Raw genomic sequence first — 17,848 nt, 5'->3', positions numbered from 1 at the left:
GCTGATGGAGGAGAACCCTGCTCTCCCAGCTGGCCTCCCCGCATTCCTCACCCCAGTGGGCCGTCTCCTGTACCGGGTTCAGGGAGCAGCCAGCAGCCCACCCCTGCTCTGGGCGGTTCCCAGCCCCCCAGCCCCCCAGCCCCTGTCTGCCCCGGCCCCGCAAGGAGCCTCGAGGCTGCTGCTCTGGCACAGTGGACGGAGCCTGGGCCCCTCACTCTGCGGTTGAGCCCCACGAGAAGGGCTCGTGACCCACTTTCATGGGGATCCCAGGGGATGCTTGGGGTCCGGGCAGTGCTCCGTGCTCCAAAAGCATCACATGGAGGCTCTGTCTGGGGTCACAGCCAGCTCAGGGCTGCCTTCTGCCCCTTGGTCAGAGGGGCCAGAGGCCAGGGCCAAGCATCTTCACCCAAACCTCTGGGAATCCCCAGGGGTCTCAGGCCAGACACCATCCTCAGAACCACCAACTGCCCTCCCAAGCCCAGTGGGGGCCCCAGGCCAGCCCCCCGCACCACTGCTGTCCTTTTGGCCTGAGCGGGTTCTGGGCTGGAACTGCAGGAAGGACAGTCAGGTGGAGTTACAGGGGCCCCTCGTTCAGCATGAGAGTGGTGAGAGTTGCGACTCTCCTCTCAGGAGGTGTTTCACCCGGTGCTGTCAGGGTCGGTAGACACCCGGATGTCACAGGGTGGCGGGGAGGGGGGGGCCTGAAGGTCGCCAGGAACGTGGCTGGAATCTGCTCGGGGGCCCTGTCCTCCCCCAGCCCAGGCAGAGGCTGCCAAGTTTGGGCCTATCCTCTCTTCCTGTCCTTATTTGGTGCGCCCCAGGTGATAAGGCTGAGACATAAAGGGGGCTGTGGGCCCCTCGCAGCAACGAGGCTGCTGCAGAGAGAGACGATGGTGAGTGCCAGGTGGGGGGGACTCAAGGCCAGCGGCCCCCTAGGTGCTGTCCTTTGGGCTGGGGGAGCGGAGCCAGTGACTTCTGTGCCTGTGTTGGGCCCGGAGAGATGGTCTCCAGGGACAGGAAGAGGACCCTGACCCGGGCTCTCCTGGGAATGCTCTGGGGAGGTCTGTGGCAGGGAGTCCTTGGGGAGCTGGGGAGAGGACCCCTCCGCACTGTGTTGCAGGCCAGCAGGAAGGCGGGGACCCGGGGCAAGGCTGCGGCCACCAAGCAGGCCCAGCGAGGCTCTTCCAACGTCTTTTCCATGTTTGAGCAAGCCCAGATCCAGGAGTTCAAGGAAGTGAGTGCCCTACCCCCAACAGCCTGGGACCCATCCGGACACCCTGCCCCCAGTACACCCCTCTTCTCTGTAGGTCAGTGGTCCTGGCCCCTGTCCTTGCTCCTCCCACCACCCAGGATGCCCCCACCTCCTGCCTCCCCCGGGTGGGGACTGCTCCCATCTGGAGACTGTGGCCCGCACCTCACAGGCCTTCAGCTGCATCGACCAGAATCGTGACGGCATCATCTGCAAGTCAGACCTTCGAGAGACCTACTCCCAGCTGGGTGAGGGCGCCCACCTCCCACCCGGCCCTGCCCTGCCTTGCTCACACCAGGGTCCCGGCTCAGAGCTGCTGGGCTGGGGGGAGCCCGCTGAGAGGGCATGGGCAGGCTCTCAACAGGCAGCGCAGGGCCTGTATTCTTCTCCCGGCTCCCCCTCCGCCCTCCTCTCACACGCATCCCCCATCACACCCCCTCCCCCATCACACTTTCCTTCCACTTCACCTCCCCCACCCAGAGCTGCCTCTCACTCTCTACCCTGGGAAGGAGGGAGGGGCAGCCCAGGCCCTACTCAGGGACACTCAGGGTCCCTGTGTCCATTTCACGTCCCGCCCCCCCAGGGAAGGTGAATGTTCCAGAAGAGGAGCTGGATGCCATGCTGCAGGAGGGGAAGGGGCCCATCAACTTCACCGTCTTCCTCACACTATTTGGAGAGAAGCTCAACGGTGAGCCTGGGGCAGCTCTGGATCCCCCTGGCCAGGCAGCGAGCTTGAACCCCACCTGGACCCGGCCTGAATCCCACCCAGACCCCTTCCATACCGTACCTGGCCCTTGCCCACCCAGAGGTTGTAGGGCCCACCTCTGCATTCCAGACCCATGAGCACTGATCACCCCACGTCTCGGGGTTGGGAAATATGCCCTCAGCTTCCAGTCCCAAATCCCCAGTCCTGGTCTCCCTGCCAGGCTCACCCATCTCAGAAGGACAGCTGATCCCGGCGCCTCTGAGCCCCGAGGGGCACTTTCTGTCGGAACACCCTCTCGCTTCTCTGGGACTGGAGGACTCCCCCTGCACCCTGGGTTCCTCCTGGGTGGGACTGGGAGGACGGCAGTGAGGCTGCTTACCTGGCCCCCTCGGCCTCCCAGGGACAGACCCCGAGGAAGCCATCCTGAGCGCCTTCCGCCTGTTTGATCCCAGTGGCAAGGGCGTGGTAAACAGGGACGAGTAAGTGCGAGCAGCAGGGCGAGTGCGGGGGGCACCATGCTGGACGGAAGCAGGGAGGGGGGTGTCCCCTTGTGAGGGTGGCCACTTGAGCCAGGGGAGCCTCCATTTTCCCCTCCCGGATCGGCCGACCCTGCCAGGCCCTCCCCACTGCTCCCCCCCTCCTCCAGGTTCAAGCAGCTTCTCCTGACCCAGGCAGACAAGTTCTCTCTGGCCGAGGTGAAGATTCTGGCTCCTTCAACACCCCTCCGGGCCCCTTCGCAGGGCCCCCACCCCACAGGGCCCTGGGGAGGTCTCAGTGACCCGCTGCCCTCGTGGGCTTAGAGCCCAGCTTTCCGGAGGAGGTGCCATCTCTCTTGGGATCTGGAGGGTGAAGGACATGGAATCAGAAAGGGAGGAGGGTGCAGGCTGGGCCAGCTGTGTGTGCAGAGGCCCAGGCGTGAGAGTGCGGTGCACCTCAGGATCTGGAAGAGGTTTCCTACACTGGGGAGGGGGAGGGGGCCGGGCCCTGTGGCCAGGGTGGGCCCTGTGACCCACCGCACCCTTCGCTCCTGCCCCAGCCTCTGGCTGAAAACGCTAAGGGGCAGCGTACAGCCCCAGGGGCGGGGCGAAGGGTCGCAGGCCTCCCCTGGGTCACAGGCACCGGCCCCCAGGATGCCCGGGCTGGGCGGCATCTGACCAGTGCCTCCCCAGGTGGAGCAGATGTTCGCCCTGACGCCTATGGACCTGGCTGGGAACATCGACTACAAGTCCCTGTGCTACATCATCACCCATGGGGACGAGAAGGAGGAGTGAGCCCGAGGCGCTAGCGGCTGGGACTCGGCCGGCCTGTGGGGACACCTCAATAAACGCTATTTCCGAATTAGACCCGCAGTGGTGGCCTGTGTGTGACAGATGGGGTGGGGCACCACAGGGACCACTGTTAAGAACCAGCCCGGCCCTCACCGGCCCCCTCCGTTCACCCCACACCGTCCTGTGACATATGAACCGTGATGTGCCTGGCTTACAGATGAGGACGCCGAGGTCTGCGAGGGTGCCCAGGTCCACTCCTCTAGGAGAGGAAACCCAGAGCTTTATGCCCGTCTCCACCAGGCCCGGATCGAGCCACGCGATGGGCCTCTGCTCAGCAAACATCTGCCAATGGCCCAGGGACTCTGCCCTCCTGGGACCCCATCTCTGCACACAGGCTCAGGTGGGCCTCTCTGCACGCGCGTGTGGTGTGCTGGGCCCTGTGTGAAAGGCACTGAGGGACCCATTTGAAAACACAACAGGTGAGGTGCCTTGTCACCAAAGGAGGGGCTGGAGTACACGCAGACTTCCAAAGGAAATACTCCGGAATTGGCCTCATGCCTCGGGGGTGAAAGGATCAGGCTGCCAGAGAGAGGGAGAGGGTGTCTCTGGAGGGCATTGTTAGTGTCCCATTCCCCACCTCACCTACAGAAACCAGGAGCTGGGGGACACCCAGCCTCATCCTGGGAATGGGAGGGGGAGCAGGGCAACCTCCAGAGCACCCACGGCAGGGAGGGGGAGGGAAGAGGCAGTGGGGAGAGAGACAGCTTGAACTTGGGCAAGACCCAGAACACAGGAAATCCTTCTCTGGGCAGGAACCAGGAACGCTGAGTGAGAGCTCTCTGCCTCCCCTCCTCCCCTCCCTCCAGGCCCTGCTGCAATCCCCCAGCTGGGGAGGTGGGAGGAGGTGAGGGAGAAAGGAGGAACTGACCACATTCCCTCCAGAAGGCAAGCAAGAGGAAAGGCATTTCACCTGAGAGGTGTTCAGTTTGGATGTTTACCTGGGACTTGGCAATTTTAATTACTACATTGAGAATTGAGATTTAAAGTTATCATGGCGCTTTCTATTACTTATTCGTGATCACAAACATCATGGCACTGCCTGAGTCTTCATCCAGAGAGCAGGCAGCCTCCCCGACTCTGCCCCCTACCCCCCGCAGCATGCTTGCCGGGAAGATGGGTGAACAAGATCAAGCAGGTGTTGGGAATTCCCTGGCAGTCCAGTGTTTAGGACTTGGTGCTTTCACTGCTGGGGCCTGGGTTCAATCCTGGTCAGGAAACTGAGATCCTGCAAGCCTCACAGCACACACAAACACACACACACACAGCAAGCAGGTGTTATGATTCTAGCTCATGAGTTCTGCTGTTCAACAAACTGATTTCAAGAAGTAAGGGATGGGGCTTCCCTGGAGGCACAGTGGTTAGGAATCCACCTGCCAATGCAGGGGACACGGGTTCGAGCCCTGGTCCAGGAAGATCCCACGTGCCACGAAGCCTGCACGCCTAGAGCCCATGTTCCACAACAAGAGAGGCCACCACAATGAGAAGCCTGCACACCACAAGGAAGAGTAGCCCCTGCTCGCCGCAACTCGAGAAAGCCTGGCGCAGCAACAAAGACCCAATACAGTCCAAAATAAATAAATAAAATAAAATAAATCATGATAACTGTAGAAAAATGACTGAAAGAAAGCTCCAAATATTAAAAAAATAAAGTTCAAAAATTAATTAATTAAAAAAAAAGTAAGGGATGATTTTATAATTCAAGCCTCTTCAAGGAAAAGTTGTGAAAGACTCTGAAACAGACCAAAAAGATCGTGTGTGTGAACAAAGAACAAAAAGCGTCGTTCACCACCGAATTCTACAAGTCACAGCCCACTGCAGTCGCCCACCATCCGGATAGAAGACAGGAGGAAGCATTCTGTGCTTTGGATAACCGGCCCCTAGATAGATAGATGCATTTCTCAGGAAGGATTCCAATAACCCCAGATTCCTGCATCTTCCCATACATTGAAAAGCACTAGAATCATTAACTTGAGACGTCTGTTCTTTGTGACTAGGAATAATCATTTACCAAGATGTATGCTTGACTACCTGTATTTCCTAGCCAAAAAAATCGTATATAGGGGCCTCCCTGGTGGCGCAGTGGTTAAGAGTCCGCCTGCCGATGCAGGGGATACGGGTTCGTGCCCCGGTCTGGGAGGATCCCATATGCCGCGGAGCAGCTGGGCCCGTGAGCCATGGCCGCTGGGCCTGCGCATCCGGAGCCTGTGCTCCGCAACGGGAGAGGCCACAACAGTGAGAGGCCCACATACCGCAAAAAAAGAAAAAAAAAAAAAATCGTATATAAACTGGCTTCTCCCCTTCCTCTTCAGAGCAGTTCCTCGGAGCTCGCGGAGCAGCTGTCTCTCGGGCTAGAGTCCTCAGTAAGACCCGCAGGAGGGCCTTGAGCCGGGGCCGGCCCGCTGTGCTGCTGAGTCCCTTGGGCTTTGAGTGGTGCAAGCAGAGATGGCTGTAAAGGCAAATGCAAATTTAAAATGAGAAAAAGTTAATACTCGCTGATGCAAAGAAAGTAGACACTCTCCTCCCCTTCCTTAGAGCATTTCCTTTAGAAAACTTGTAAGTTCTTTCCCTTCTTTTTCTTGTGTGTGTGTGTAAATCTGTTTAAAAGCTAAATCAGCCTCTTGCCAGTTTGACAACGCTGGACCGTCTCCCAAGAACCTGGGGGCATCTCTCTGGAGAGAGGTTGCACCCCCCTCGCCCAGACGCCCTGTGCGGTAGGAGCCTGATTTCCATGGCCTGGCTTGCAAGCCTGCTTCCAGTTGTAAAGAAATGAGAAGTTTGCTTTTCCTCCAGATAAAGGCAGTTAGCAAACGCAGGTGGCCCCCTCAGTCCCAGTGGGGCAGGGCGGGGTGGGCGGCCGGTGAGCTGTGTGACACACAGTGCTGCCAGGCCTCTCAGGACTGGTTTCTGTTTCTCTTGAGGACGAGGACAGATGGGCTGAACTGGCATGACAGGGGCGAGACTACTTCCTGCTCTGCCATCTCTGTGATGAGCACAGAGTCCTGGCTTCGTGCTTATTCAGTAACGCGTCTGTCTTCTTTCTTGTGACTTTGGTGGAGAGGCTTTCTGGGTTGGCAGGAGATGTTTTTTGAATTATCACCCCAGCTTCGCCTGAAGCTCCATCCCACCGGGGCCTCAGCCTCGCTGGAGGGGGGTGGGCAGTGGGGGATGGGAGGGTGGGGACCGAGTGGCCTCACCGGGCTGGCCAGGGTGGATCCAGGCCCCAGTTCACTGTGTTTTCTAATTTTATCCTGAGACTGTGCAGCCCCCAGCCCGGGCCCCAGTCCCTGCCCGGCCTCCACCCCATCTCAGACGCAGGCCTCGCATTCTTTCTTCAGCCATTTTGACACCACTGATAAAGTTAGAGACAGCCTCTTTTATCAGTTCTGCCCTGGCATGAGAAATCTGTGATAAGTCTGCTTCTCCAGAAGATGTGGCCTGTCCGGAGAATTAGCTGACAGGGTCTGATGGCTGTCACTGTCCCCATAGCCCACCTCGCCCACCCTCTGGTCCAGGCCCTCTCCCAGCAGGCTGAGAGGTCCAGTCCCCCAGTTTGGGTGACTGAGTGGATCCGAGAGATCTCAGTGTTGGTGCTTTGCTCTGATTTCACTGCAGCAAGGATGCAGTTACGCTGGAGAGACTAGTAAATAATAGATCTACATACACTTGCCTCTTCTTTGCAGTGAGCCGTCTAGACTCTTCTGGTCTGAAAGGCCAGGAATGTGGAGATGCAGAGGGAGGCACCGTGCTGGGGGAGGCCTTCTCCGCGGCAAAGGAGCAGGCCTGGGAGTCGGGGCCACACTCACCGTGTAGGTGAGTGACCTTGAACGACCCCTGCTCCCTCTCTGGGACTCGGTTTCCTCATCTGTGAAGGAGAGGCAGGTCTGGATGTGAACACCTGATGCTTGTTGAGCACTCCTGTACCACGCACGGTGGAGGTACCTTCCAGGGCCACACGTGGCGGACTCCTCATTGCCAGTCTCTAGCCCCAGAGTAAAGTCTACACTTCTCAGCCTCCTTGCCGGTAGGTGTGACCCAGTGGGTATCAGTTTTGCCCTTAAGAGACAGATGTGTGCCCTTCTTTACCTCCCTTCCTGGCATACGACCCCCAGGGCTGTTGGGGGGGCGTGAGCTGGACCCAGCTGGGTCCCTGACACTTGGGGGCACCACACGACACCTAGACCTCCTGTCCACAAGAAGAGAAATAAAATTCTATGTGATTGGGCTTCCCTGGTGGCGCAGTGGTTAAGAGTCCACCTGCTAATTCAGGGGACACGGGTTCGAGCCCTGGTCTGGGAAGATCCCACATGCCGTGGAGCAACTGGGGCCCTGAGCCACAACTATGAACCTGCGCTTCTGGAGCCTGTGCTCCGCAACAAGAGAGGCCGCGATAGTGAGAGGCCCGTGCACTGCGATGAAGAGTGGCCCCCACTAGCCACAACTAGAGAAAGCCCTCGCACAGAAACGAAGACCCAACACAGCCAAAAATAAATAAATTTATTTTTTAAAAAAAAGAAAAAAAAAAAGAACATGTTTGGGTGACTCCCCTGGTGGTCCAGTGGTCAGGACTTTGTGCTTCTAATGCAGGGGGTGTGGGTTTGATCCCTTGTTGGGGAACTAGGATCCCGCATGCCACACAGTGCTGCCAAAGAACAAATAAACAAAAAAACATGTTTCGTTTCACGTTCAGAAAATCCAAAGTGGGGAAAACAAATTAGGGATTCCTTTTCTAAAATAAAATAAGAAGTTAGCAATTGCTGGTCCTGGTTCAGTAGCTAAGTGGTATCCGGGTTGGCATCTTTGCCGGACACTACCAGGCACTGTATTCACTACAGAAAGAACGGGGAAAGGCAGTAGGCTGTGCCCCTCCTTCTTATCACAAAACCAGATTTCTCAGAAACCCAACCTTCCCCCCCTGCCCCCATCCCTGCCAGACTTCCCCTATGTCTCTGCCAGATCTGATCTCATCATCACCCTCGGCTGCCAGGGAGGCTGGGAAAGTCAACACTTAAGCCTTTCCGTCCTTGCAGACAGCCAGGGGAAGAGAGTTAGGGAAGGATGTTCCGCCCATGGAAGCACACCCACTTGTCCACAGCCCCCCCTTTCCCAGCCACCATCATTCCTACGATGACTGTTGTCCCCGGGTCTGTCCCACACCCCCTCACCTGCCCCAACTGCGTGCCTGACACAGGCCTGCCAGTAGCCGACCTCAGTGGAGAGGCTGCCCAGCTTCATGTCTGAGCAGGAGTATCAGGCGGGGGGGGTTCCAATTCCAGCCCCCGGCTCCCTGGCTGTGTGACCCTGTGCAACTATGACTCTTTCTGTAAAACGGAGGTCATAGTACCTGCCTCACAGGGCTATGGTAAGACTCAGTAAGATAATGCTCTTGAGACGTTTAGCACATTACATGCCCCGCCCCACCCCCACCCCCGAAAAGTGCTCATCTATTCATTCAACAAATACAGGCTGAACTGGGAGTCTCCATGTGTCAGGCACTGTGGTAAGTGAACTAGACTAGCTTCCCGCACATCCTCTGAGGGCAGACTTATCCAATCCAGTCTAATTGGATGTTTGACAAATGTCTGAACGGCAGGGACAAAAGTGAAGTAATGGGTAATTAGATGGGCAGTTCAGCTGACCTGCATACGCAGAGGGCCAGCACACGTACAATGTCAGGGCTGAGTCACGCTGCCTCAGAGTGAATCCTAGTCGTTACTCACTAGCCGTGTGACCTCTCAGTGCCTCAGTTTCCTCATCTTCAAAGGGTTATTGGAGGATTAGCTGAATTTGTATGTGTCAAGAATTTAGAACAGTGTCAGGTCCATAGCAAGGGCTTTTATGTAGTATCCATAACTATTATCTACTTTGTTGCGGAGACAAGACTGGGACTTGGGAAACAGATGCAGGGTGAACCAGCAGAACAGCATGTGCTAAAGAGACTGAATCCCGGCGCTGGTGGGAGTGGAGAGGAAGCGTCATGGGGAAGAGCCACTCGGGCTCGCTTAGGAATTCCAAGCGATGTGGATTGGTGGAGATGTGGAAAAGAGCCCGCACGAAGTGCGGGACGGCACGAGAAATCCTTGGTGGGTAGGGAGGAGTGTGGATGACATAGAGGCAGTGAGGGCAACAGAGACCAGGGAGTTTTGGGTGGAGGCTGGCAGGGCTGTTGGCCCCGTGCGGAGGGCCTCAGACAGCCAGTCTGCTTCCCTGACCCTAACTCTAAGCCCTCCCCCGCTGTCCTGGATCCCAGTGCCCGGCCCTGTCCTCGGACCTGCGGCAGAGTAATGGCTCCTCTTAGGCGGTGCAACATCGTCCTCAGCCCTCCCACCGTCCACCGCAGAGGCGGGCACCCAGCGGGGTCCTGGAGTGGCGCAAGGGGCGCCAACTCTCGGGAAGGCGCAGCGACCTCAGGGTCAGACCTCCGGTAAGGGCCGGGTCGGGGCGTCACGGCGAACACGCGTGCACACTGGTCCCTAAGCTGCAAACCCGCCCCGCGTTTCCCTTGGAATCGGGGGCGTGACCCCGCGCACGCGCAGAGCTCAGGGGCGGGGCGCGCGTCAATGGACGGGGCGGGGCGCGGCTGTGGGCGAGCCCTGGGGGGGGTGATTAGCATGGTGGAGCGCGCTATCATTGGCGGGATGCAGCACGGGCGGGGCGAGGCTCGCGGAGTGGCGGGAGGCGGTGCGCGGCGGCGGGCGGTCCCCGCGATGATGAGCATGGTGGAGCACGCGGTGATTGGCGGGATGCCTCTGTGGGCGGGGCAAGGCGCGCGGATTGGCGGGAGATGGCGCGCGGCTGTGGGCGGGGCCGCGGCGTGCCGCGAGGTGAGTGGGGTCTCGCTTTCCCGGGCCGCGTGCATGCTGGGGGGGTGCTGGCTCTTTTGGTGTCCTCGCGTGGGGGCGGGTTAACAGGTATCTCGCGAGGGAGGTCTGAGCAGGCTCTCTGCTGTATCCCCCAAGACGGCCCCAGGGTGGGGGCCGGGGACGTGGCCTGGGGATTCAGGCCGCGAGGCTCCGAGGCTCCTTCGAGACTGCGGCCAGAGCGCTGCCCCCGCTCTGCACTTTGGGGGCAGAAAGTTGATTCAGATACCGTCCCAGCCCAGAGCTGTTCTATAGGAACAGAATTCAAGCCACCTAATAGCTGTGCTAAAAAGGCGGGAGGAAGAAATCGGTTTTAGTGCCACGTCTTTTTTAACCCATTCCATGCAAACTATTATCATCCCTGTACGCATGTAAAGAAATGACTGAGCTGCTCCACGCACTGATCTTGGAACCTGCTGTGGATTTGACGCCTACAGTACGTCTCAGTGGGGCTCCGGGCTGCTTCTGGAAAGTGGGCTCAGGTGCTGATACCTCTGCTTTCCTGGAGCTTTTATTCTAGTCAGAGGAGGCAGACAATAAACTTAAAGTGTATTGTTTGTTGGAAGGTAAATGCCATGGAAAACAATAAACATTGGAGGAGCAGAAGTGCCAGGGGAGGGTTGCAGGTGGAGAAGGTGAGGTTTGAGCAGACCTGAGGGACCTGAGGGAGAAGAGCAGGTCTCCTGGTCGGGGGACAGGAGGGCAGGACCAGTGGGTCAGATCTCATAGGCCATTGTAGGGACTTGGGGTTTTATTCCGTGAAATGGGGAACCTTTGGAGGGTTTCGAGCAGAGAAGTGACTGATTTATGTTTTGTTTTATTTATATTTTTAATCATAGCCTAATTATTTTATGGTAGGCTTGTGTAATAATAAGGCTGGCCTCATGCCTTGAGATGGGGCAGGTGCCAGGGAGCTGGATGGAGGCACATGAGGAATTCCATTTGGGGCATGGAATTTGAGACCTTGATCATTGTCCAGGTGGAGGTGTGGAGCAGGCAGTGGACACTTGAGATGAGTTTGGAGAGCTCCAGGTGGGAGAAGCATTTCCTAGCTTTCCTCATCTCCCTTTTTGCAGGTTACAGGGGACACTGGTATCCAACATAGTCGAGTTCCAGGTGCTGTTCTGGCCGAAGTCTGGTGTGCACTACAAGTCTCCCCCACCCTCAGTGCCCTGTGGGTGCAGTGGAGCCACACTAGGGACACGGCTGCCGTGGAGGTTGCAGGGATTGCAGGACTGCGTTTGTGTCCTTTCAGGGACCACCTCCTCCCTGTCCCGGCCACAGCCGTCTGGACACATCAAGCACGGACATGTTTTCTGAGCAGGCTGCCCAGAGGGCCCACACTCTGCTGTCCCCACCATCAGCCAGCAACGCTACCTTTGCCCGGCTGCCCGTGGTGACTTACACCAACTCCTCGCAGCCCTTCCGGCTGGGGGAGCGCAACTTTAGCCGGCAGTATGCCCACATTTATGCCACCCGCCTCATCCAGATGAGGCCCTTCCTGGTGAACCGGGCCCAGCAGCGCTGGGGTAAGTAATGAGTTTGGGGAAGTGCTTCTGGGTTTGTTGGGCACGGATCTCCAGACCCTTGGGGGCGTCTGTCTTTCCTAATCAAGTGGCCTGGGCAGTGCAGGCCTTTTTCTTTTTTTCCCCCATTTCTTCCTTGGTGATCTTTGCTGCTTTAAGTTATTCTTGATGAAGCAGGACCCCCACCACCCCAACTTTTGGGTGATGCCCCATCACCCCATTGTTACTGTTTATAAGAGTGGCTTTCTGGGACTTCCCTGGTGGTCCAGTGGTTCAGACGCCTCGCTTCCAACGCAGGGGGCATGGGTTCGATTCCTGGTTGGGGAACTGCGATCCCACATGCCTCATGGTGCAGCCAAAAAAAAAAAAAAAATTACAAAAAAAAAGGGTAGCTTTCCACATAGTTTTCAATTCATCTGTTATGTCTTTAAACTGAAATTTTGTGGGTGAGACCATGTCATATTCATTTTTATTGCCCCCCGCCGCCCAGCACCAGGCTTGCTGGGTTTCAGCCCAGGTTGCACATTGGAACCCCTGGGAAAGCTTTGGGAAGCACTGGCTCCCAGGCCTGTCCCATCCCACCAGGTCAGCTGGATTGACTCTGGTTTTATTATAGGCAGCCAGGAGAACACTTGACCCGATCTCCTAGCTACATCGTCATATTAGAGATGTTTTCTGTTTTCTTTACTGCAGGCGAAAGTGTTATTCACCTTTTCTCTGCCACATAACAAGGGTCTCCTTCCTCTGGCTCCCAATGCCTTTCCCTCACTTTCCTTGAAGTCCTCGAGGACACCCTCCCCGAGCCTAAGGTCAATGTCATCTTTTAGATTCTTTACAGCAGCATCTGCTGTGGTACCAGGTTTCTCTTCTCCTTTTTTTTTTTATTAATTTTTATTGGAGTACAGTTGCTTTACAATGTTGTGTTAGTTTCTACTGTACAGCAGAGTGAATCAGTTACACGTATATACATATCCCCGCCAGGTTTCTCTTCTAACAAAGCTGCCCAGTGACAGAAAGCAGCCATTTTATTCTGTTCACAGAGTGGGGCCCACGATGAATGGGGCTTTGGCTGGGTGATTGACAGTAGGCAGCATCGTTCACTCACCACCTGGCTTCTCTGCGTGGCCAGGCTTCCTCCCCAGAGCTCAGTCCATCTCAGAATTCACCTCTCTCCACTCACAAGTTTCCTGAACACCTCAAGCCCTTTCTTACCTTTGGCTCTCCCTGCTCCTGGCACGCTCTGTCCCCGGGCTTCCATCACAACCTCAACTGAAACATCCTGTGCTTCGAGAGGCCGCCTGGGCCAGCAGGGCCTTCTCTTCTTCTCTGCCTTCACTCCTGTCTGTTCGCAGCACTTGTCCCAGCGGCAGGTCCCACCTTTCCTGCTCTTGCCCCTCCGTCTGCGCCGGAAGCTCAGTGAGGGCAAGGATGGGCCTTCGGGTTCACTCTCGGTGCTGGTGCCTGGCCTGGTGCCCACACTCCGCCGGATGGACAGATGTCCCGCCCTCAGCACAGGGCTGTGTGGTTCTACCTGGTGCTCAGACATGCACACTGGATCTCAGCTGGGTAGCCTTGGGCATGTTCCTTAATCTCTCTGTGCCTCAGTTTCCTCAGCCAGGTGGTGGGGTAATAATATCTGCAATGGCGTGTTGTCGGGGGTGGAAGGATTCCAAGCGCAGGGCTTGGCACGGCCACGTGTGGCTGAGTGAGGGCTCGGTGGACATTGTGGCTTTGGCCTCTGTTGTCTCTGTTGGCGTCTGGCATTTCTATCCAGTGCCGGCGCCCTCCTTATCTTATTTTGAAGTACTCCCCTTCGCTCCCCGGGGCGTGGATCTGTGGGATGTTCTTGGTTATTCCGGGGCAGGAGGGACACGTGCTGGAGTCACCGGGCTAAGGAACGGGCTGGTCCCGAGTCTACATTATCCCATCACCACCTGTTAGCGTTTTCTCCAGGCCTGGGGTCTGTACTAACAAACCCTCAGGCCTTCTGGGATGTGGTTCCTCCCTCCTGCCCACCCGAGTGACCCCTGCATACCGCCCCTCTCCCATGCCTGTCTTCCTGCCCGTCCCTAACGCTTCCTGTGTGTTGTTCTCTGGGATCCCAGGGCCTCTGATGACTCCACAGGGAGCAGAATGGGGTGGGTGGGGATATGAAGTTTGAATTTGGGGTATCTCTGTTTTCAGATGACGAGGCATTTGTGGGGCGGATGAAAGAATCCAAACTCTCAAAAGAAACTGTCATATTGTCAGGGCAGGGCTGTGTTGAGACTTGGCACACCTCTTTCTAAGGATCAGCGTTATAATTTAGGTATAAGTGAAGAAACGCTGCATTAGCTTCCCGTGGCCATTGTAACAACAAAGCCACAAACGGAGTGCCTGCAAACAACAGACGTCTATTGTCTCCCAGTTCTGGAGGCCAGGGCCCCTTCCACCTTCTGGTGGCTGATCCCTCCCGTCTCTGCCCCGTCTTCACGTCGCCTCCTCTGCATGTCTGTCTCTCTTGTGAGGACACTTGACATCCAGAGCCCAGGCACATCCAGAGTCCCTCTGTTCCCCTGGGGCCAAGTGATCCTTTAGGTCTAAGGGGTCCTTGCATTTGACGCTCTCTCCCTCCTCGTGGAGGCCAGGGCCCCAGGGCCGCAGAGCTCCGTGGCCGTGAGGGGGTGGCGGGGGGCTCGTCCCTGAGCTCACACCCCTTGTGCCGCAGGCAGTGGAGTCCTAATTAAGAAGCTGGGTGAGCTGCAGCCTGGGGAGAAGTGCTGTGTGGTAGGGACCCTCTTCAAGGCCATGCTGCTCCAGCCCTCCATCCTGCGGGAGGTCAGCGAAGAGGTGAGGCCCACACGGGCTGCCCCCAGAATACTTCCCCGGGGGTACTGATGGGGCCACCTGCCTTGCATCCTGGGAATCAGGGCTGGGCCTCTGCCCATGGGGGAGGGGCCTGCAGGGCCATCTCACTGACGTGGCACCAACTGACGTGGCACCGGAGCCAGAGTGGGCTCTGGCCCCATGACCACTCCCATCTTTGGATTCCAGCACAACCTGCTCCCCCAGCCTCCTCGGAGCAAATACATCCATGCAGACGATGAACTGATCTTGGAAGATGAATTGCAGCGTATCAAACTGGCGGGCACCATCGACGTGGCAAAGCTGGTCACAGGTGGGGAGGGGGAGGGGGTGGCCCGCACCTCTGGGTGCTGGCGAACAGCTGCATTATTCTTGCAGCCATGGGTTTGGGTTCAGGCGGTGGGTGGGACCCAGGTAGGGGTCCGTTCTTCCCACCTCCGCCCGAAGGCACTTGACTCCGGGAAGCAGATGCCCAGTCCTGAGTCCTCAGTGAGAATTCACCAGCAGAGGAGAGCTGCTGGTTTTGTCACTTGGGTGCCTGGAAGGGGGTGGTAGCCCCTCGGGCCCCCCTCCTGGGCCTGACCCTGCTGCTCCCCAGGGACAGTCCTGGCCGTGCTGGGCTCTGCAGGAGACGACGGGAAGTTCCTGGTGGAGGACCACTGCTTTGCAGGGCTTGCTCCCCAGAAGCCCACACGCCCCCTCGACACGGACAGGTGAGGAACAGGGGCCCGGGTGCGGTCAGTGGTCCGGGGGAGTCACATTCGCTGGCCCCTGCTCCCCTGTGGTGCTGACAGAGCCCCACCAGGGGCTCCACACAGCCTTCCCAGCACCCACGAAGACCCCGACTTCTCCGGCAGGTTTGTGCTGCTGGTGTCCGGCCTGGGCCTGGGTGGAGGCGGGGGCGAGAGCCTGCTGGGCACCCAGCTGCTGGTGGACGTGGTGACGGGGCAACTTGGGGATGAAGGAGAGCAGTGCAGCGCCGCCCGCGTCTCCCGGGTCATCCTCGCCGGAAACCTCCTGAGCCACAACACCCAGAGCAGAGATTCCATCAATAAGGTGTGGCACCCACCTGCCTGCATTCAAGCCCCTTCTTCCCCACGGAGCGTCGGGCACGGGGTCTCGCAGGTCTAGGAATCTCCTGTGCCTGGGGGCCCGGCCTTGTCCTCAGGCCCTGCTTTCTGAGGGCGGTGGTGGGGGCCGGAGGCCCAGAGCTCTTACTGTCCCCCTGCGGGTGGGGCTCTGCTCTCAGCCCTCCTGGCGGGGGCTCTGGGTATCGCTTTGATCTAAGCCTCCCTCGGGGCCTGAGAGCCTATGTATGGGCTTCTACTCCCAGGCCAAGTACTTAACCAAGAAAACCCAGGCAGCCAGCGTGGAGGCTGTCAAGATGCTGGACGAGATCCTCCTGCAGCTGAGCGTGAGTGAGCTGGGGGCAGGCCAGTGCTCGGGATCGGGGTCTCTGGCGCTGCAGTTGGGCACTGGAAGGTGGGCTGGGGAAGGTGGGCTCCAGCGGGGTGCGTATGGAGGGAGCTGGGCCCTGCGAGCTCCCCTGCCCCTGTGCCCTCCAGGCCTCCGTGCCCGTGGACGTGATGCCAGGCGAATTTGACCCAACAAACTACACGCTCCCCCAGCAGCCCCTGCACCCCTGCATGTTCCCACTGGCCACTGCCTACTCCACGCTCCAGCTGGTCACCAACCCCTACCAGGCCACCATCGACGGAGTCAGGTAGCCACACTCCAGGCTGACCCCTGGCCTTCTGCCTCGGTGGCACCAGGAGGGGAGGGTTGGGCCCACCTGGAGTCGGGCTCGGGACTCCCTGTGCGGGTGCCCGGTGAGCTCTGGGCCGGCAGCCGTGGGAGGAGTGCAGACGGTGTCCTTCCGGGTGGGGTCAGCCGAGCCCTGCCTTGCAGATTCCTGGGGACGTCGGGACAGAACGTGAGTGACATCTTCCGGTACAGCAGCATGGAGGACCACTTGGAGATCCTGGAGTGGACCCTGCAAGCCCGTCACATCAGCCCTACAGCCCCTGACACCCTAGGTACTGGGACTCAGACACGTGGCGTGGAGCAAAGGGCCGGGGAAGGCCAAAGGGGCTCCTATCATGCTCGGAGGGTTCCCAGCCTGGATTTGCACCCACCAGCCTAGCCATGACCTGTCTAAGGAAAGGCCCCAAAGCTTGACGTTTGTTTTGGGAGCTACTCTGGAATCTTACGTCTATTCGTGGCCAAGGCCCTGCTTAGGGCTGAAGGCCATGGGAGCATATTGGGAGCTAGGGCCGGTCAGAGCACTGCATCCTGGCCCGGTGCCCACCCAGAAGGGCGAAGGCGGCAGCAGCAGAGCATACTGCCCTGCCTCTGGGGCCACGTGGCAATGGGTTATGACAGCTGCAGGGCTGCTACAGAGTCACGTGTGGGAGATGGCACCCCACGTCCCACACAGGACAGCCCTACCCCAGATGCGTAGGTGTCCCCGTGCTGCGGCTGAGAAGCCCCACTCTCAGCTGTAGGTCCTCCTTCTCCAGGTTGTTACCCTTTCTATAACACCGACCCGTTCATCTTTCTGGAATGCCCTCACGTCTACTTTTGTGGCAACACCCTCAGCTTTGGCTCCAAAATCATCCAAGGTAAGTTTTGTCTTCTGGGGGTCCCAGGCCTGTGCTGACGCGAGTGACATGCTCTCAGCTGGGGCCAAGGCTCACAGGGAAAGCCTGTGTTGGAGTGTCCAGGCGCCCATGGGTGGACAGCCCAGGCTCTGCAGGGACTGAAACTGTCCCTACCAGAGCTCATTCTGGTCAGTGTGGCTTTAGCCTTGGACCTTTATGGTGTCCTTGGCCCTTTTTGTTTCTGGTCTCAAGGAGCTTCTGTGGTCCACGCGCCCATGGTGCTGATGGGGGGGCTCCTGTTCACTTCTGGTGACTTCCCTTTGAGACAGGCCTCACCCAGAACCTAAGGTGCGCTCCCACGTGGCTTCTGTGCAGGCCCCGAGGACCAGACAGTGTTGCTGGTGGCTGTTCCGGACTTCAGCACCACACAGACCGCCTGCCTTGTGAACCTGCGCAGCCTGGTATGCCAGCCCATCAGCTTCTCAGGCTTCGGGGCAGAGGAGGAGGACCTGGGAGGCCTGGATCTGGGCCCCTGACTCACAAAGGCGGCCTTGTCCAGAGAGGCCCCGGCTATTCCTTCCCTGTGGCGTCAGCACCATGGTAGCTTTTCCTTTGTAAATAAAGCCTGAGTGTTTACTGGTGTTGAGCTGGGCAGACCCGGTGGCGGCCAGGGCACTCCTGTGCAGGGAGCCTCCCTCCTCCTCCCCTCTCCCAGCTGGTCAGGATGGCAAGCGGTCA

At 58.3% G+C, this 17,848-nt stretch overlaps 2 protein-coding genes across 8 annotated transcripts; both read left to right on the top strand.

The window, feature by feature from the left end:
- The first annotated feature begins 1,067 nt into the window (after positions 1–1,067).
- On the top strand, positions 1,068–3,226 carry MYL7 (myosin light chain 7). 2 transcript variants are annotated; one of them, XM_060108571.1, is made up of 6 exons: positions 1,068–1,234; positions 1,422–1,497; positions 1,833–1,937; positions 2,356–2,434; positions 2,602–2,650; positions 3,125–3,226. In XM_060108571.1, the coding sequence occupies exons 1-6, from the start codon at positions 1,199–1,201 to the stop codon at positions 3,224–3,226; spliced, it is 447 nt and encodes a 148-aa protein (XP_059964554.1). In that variant the 5' UTR covers positions 1,068–1,198. The 2 variants fall into 2 exon arrangements, with proteins under 2 accessions (XP_059964554.1, XP_059964553.1); XM_060108570.1 differs by having other exon boundaries at positions 1,138–1,234; positions 1,308–1,497.
- Positions 3,227–10,045: 6,819 nt separating this feature from the next.
- Positions 10,046–17,826, top strand: POLD2 (DNA polymerase delta 2, accessory subunit). 6 transcript variants are annotated; one of them, XM_060108071.1, is made up of 12 exons: positions 10,080–10,104; positions 10,518–10,622; positions 11,217–11,669; positions 14,374–14,495; positions 14,700–14,823; positions 15,109–15,223; positions 15,368–15,566; positions 15,844–15,924; positions 16,076–16,233; positions 16,419–16,546; positions 17,030–17,131; positions 17,440–17,826. In XM_060108071.1, the coding sequence occupies exons 3-12, from the start codon at positions 11,450–11,452 to the stop codon at positions 17,712–17,714; spliced, it is 1,524 nt and encodes a 507-aa protein (XP_059964054.1). In that variant the 5' UTR covers positions 10,080–10,104; positions 10,518–10,622; positions 11,217–11,449; the 3' UTR covers positions 17,715–17,826. The 6 variants fall into 6 exon arrangements, with proteins under 6 accessions (XP_059964050.1, XP_059964052.1, XP_059964056.1 ...); XM_060108072.1 differs by having other exon boundaries at positions 10,089–10,104; positions 10,518–10,576; XM_060108067.1 differs by lacking the exon at positions 10,518–10,622 and having other exon boundaries at positions 10,046–10,104; positions 11,396–11,669.
- Positions 17,827–17,848: the final 22 nt, after the last annotated feature.

This window comes from Mesoplodon densirostris, chromosome 9 (genome assembly GCF_025265405.1).
Source record: "Mesoplodon densirostris isolate mMesDen1 chromosome 9, mMesDen1 primary haplotype, whole genome shotgun sequence".
Lineage (NCBI taxonomy): Eukaryota > Metazoa > Chordata > Mammalia > Artiodactyla > Ziphiidae > Mesoplodon > Mesoplodon densirostris.
The sequence above is the reverse complement of the archived record's forward strand: the minus strand, read 5'-3'. Positions and strand labels throughout refer to the sequence as shown.

Coding starts and splice junctions, on each gene's coding strand:
- POLD2 (XM_060108068.1), top strand. CDS start 10,520: ATGACTGAGCTGCTCCACGCACTGATCTTGGAACCTGCTGTGGATTTG. Junction 16,234..16,418: donor GCCACCATCGACGGAGTCAG/GTAGCCACACTC, acceptor CCTGCCTTGCAG/ATTCCTGGGGACGTCGGGAC. Junction 17,132..17,439: donor TGGCTCCAAAATCATCCAAG/GTAAGTTTTGTC, acceptor CCTTTGAGACAG/GCCTCACCCAGAACCTAAGG.
- MYL7 (XM_060108570.1), top strand. CDS start 1,199: ATGTTTGAGCAAGCCCAGATCCAGGAGTTCAAGGAA. Junction 1,498..1,832: donor AGAGACCTACTCCCAGCTGG/GTGAGGGCGCCC, acceptor CCGCCCCCCCAG/GGAAGGTGAATGTTCCAGAA. Junction 1,938..2,355: donor ATTTGGAGAGAAGCTCAACG/GTGAGCCTGGGG, acceptor TCGGCCTCCCAG/GGACAGACCCCGAGGAAGCC.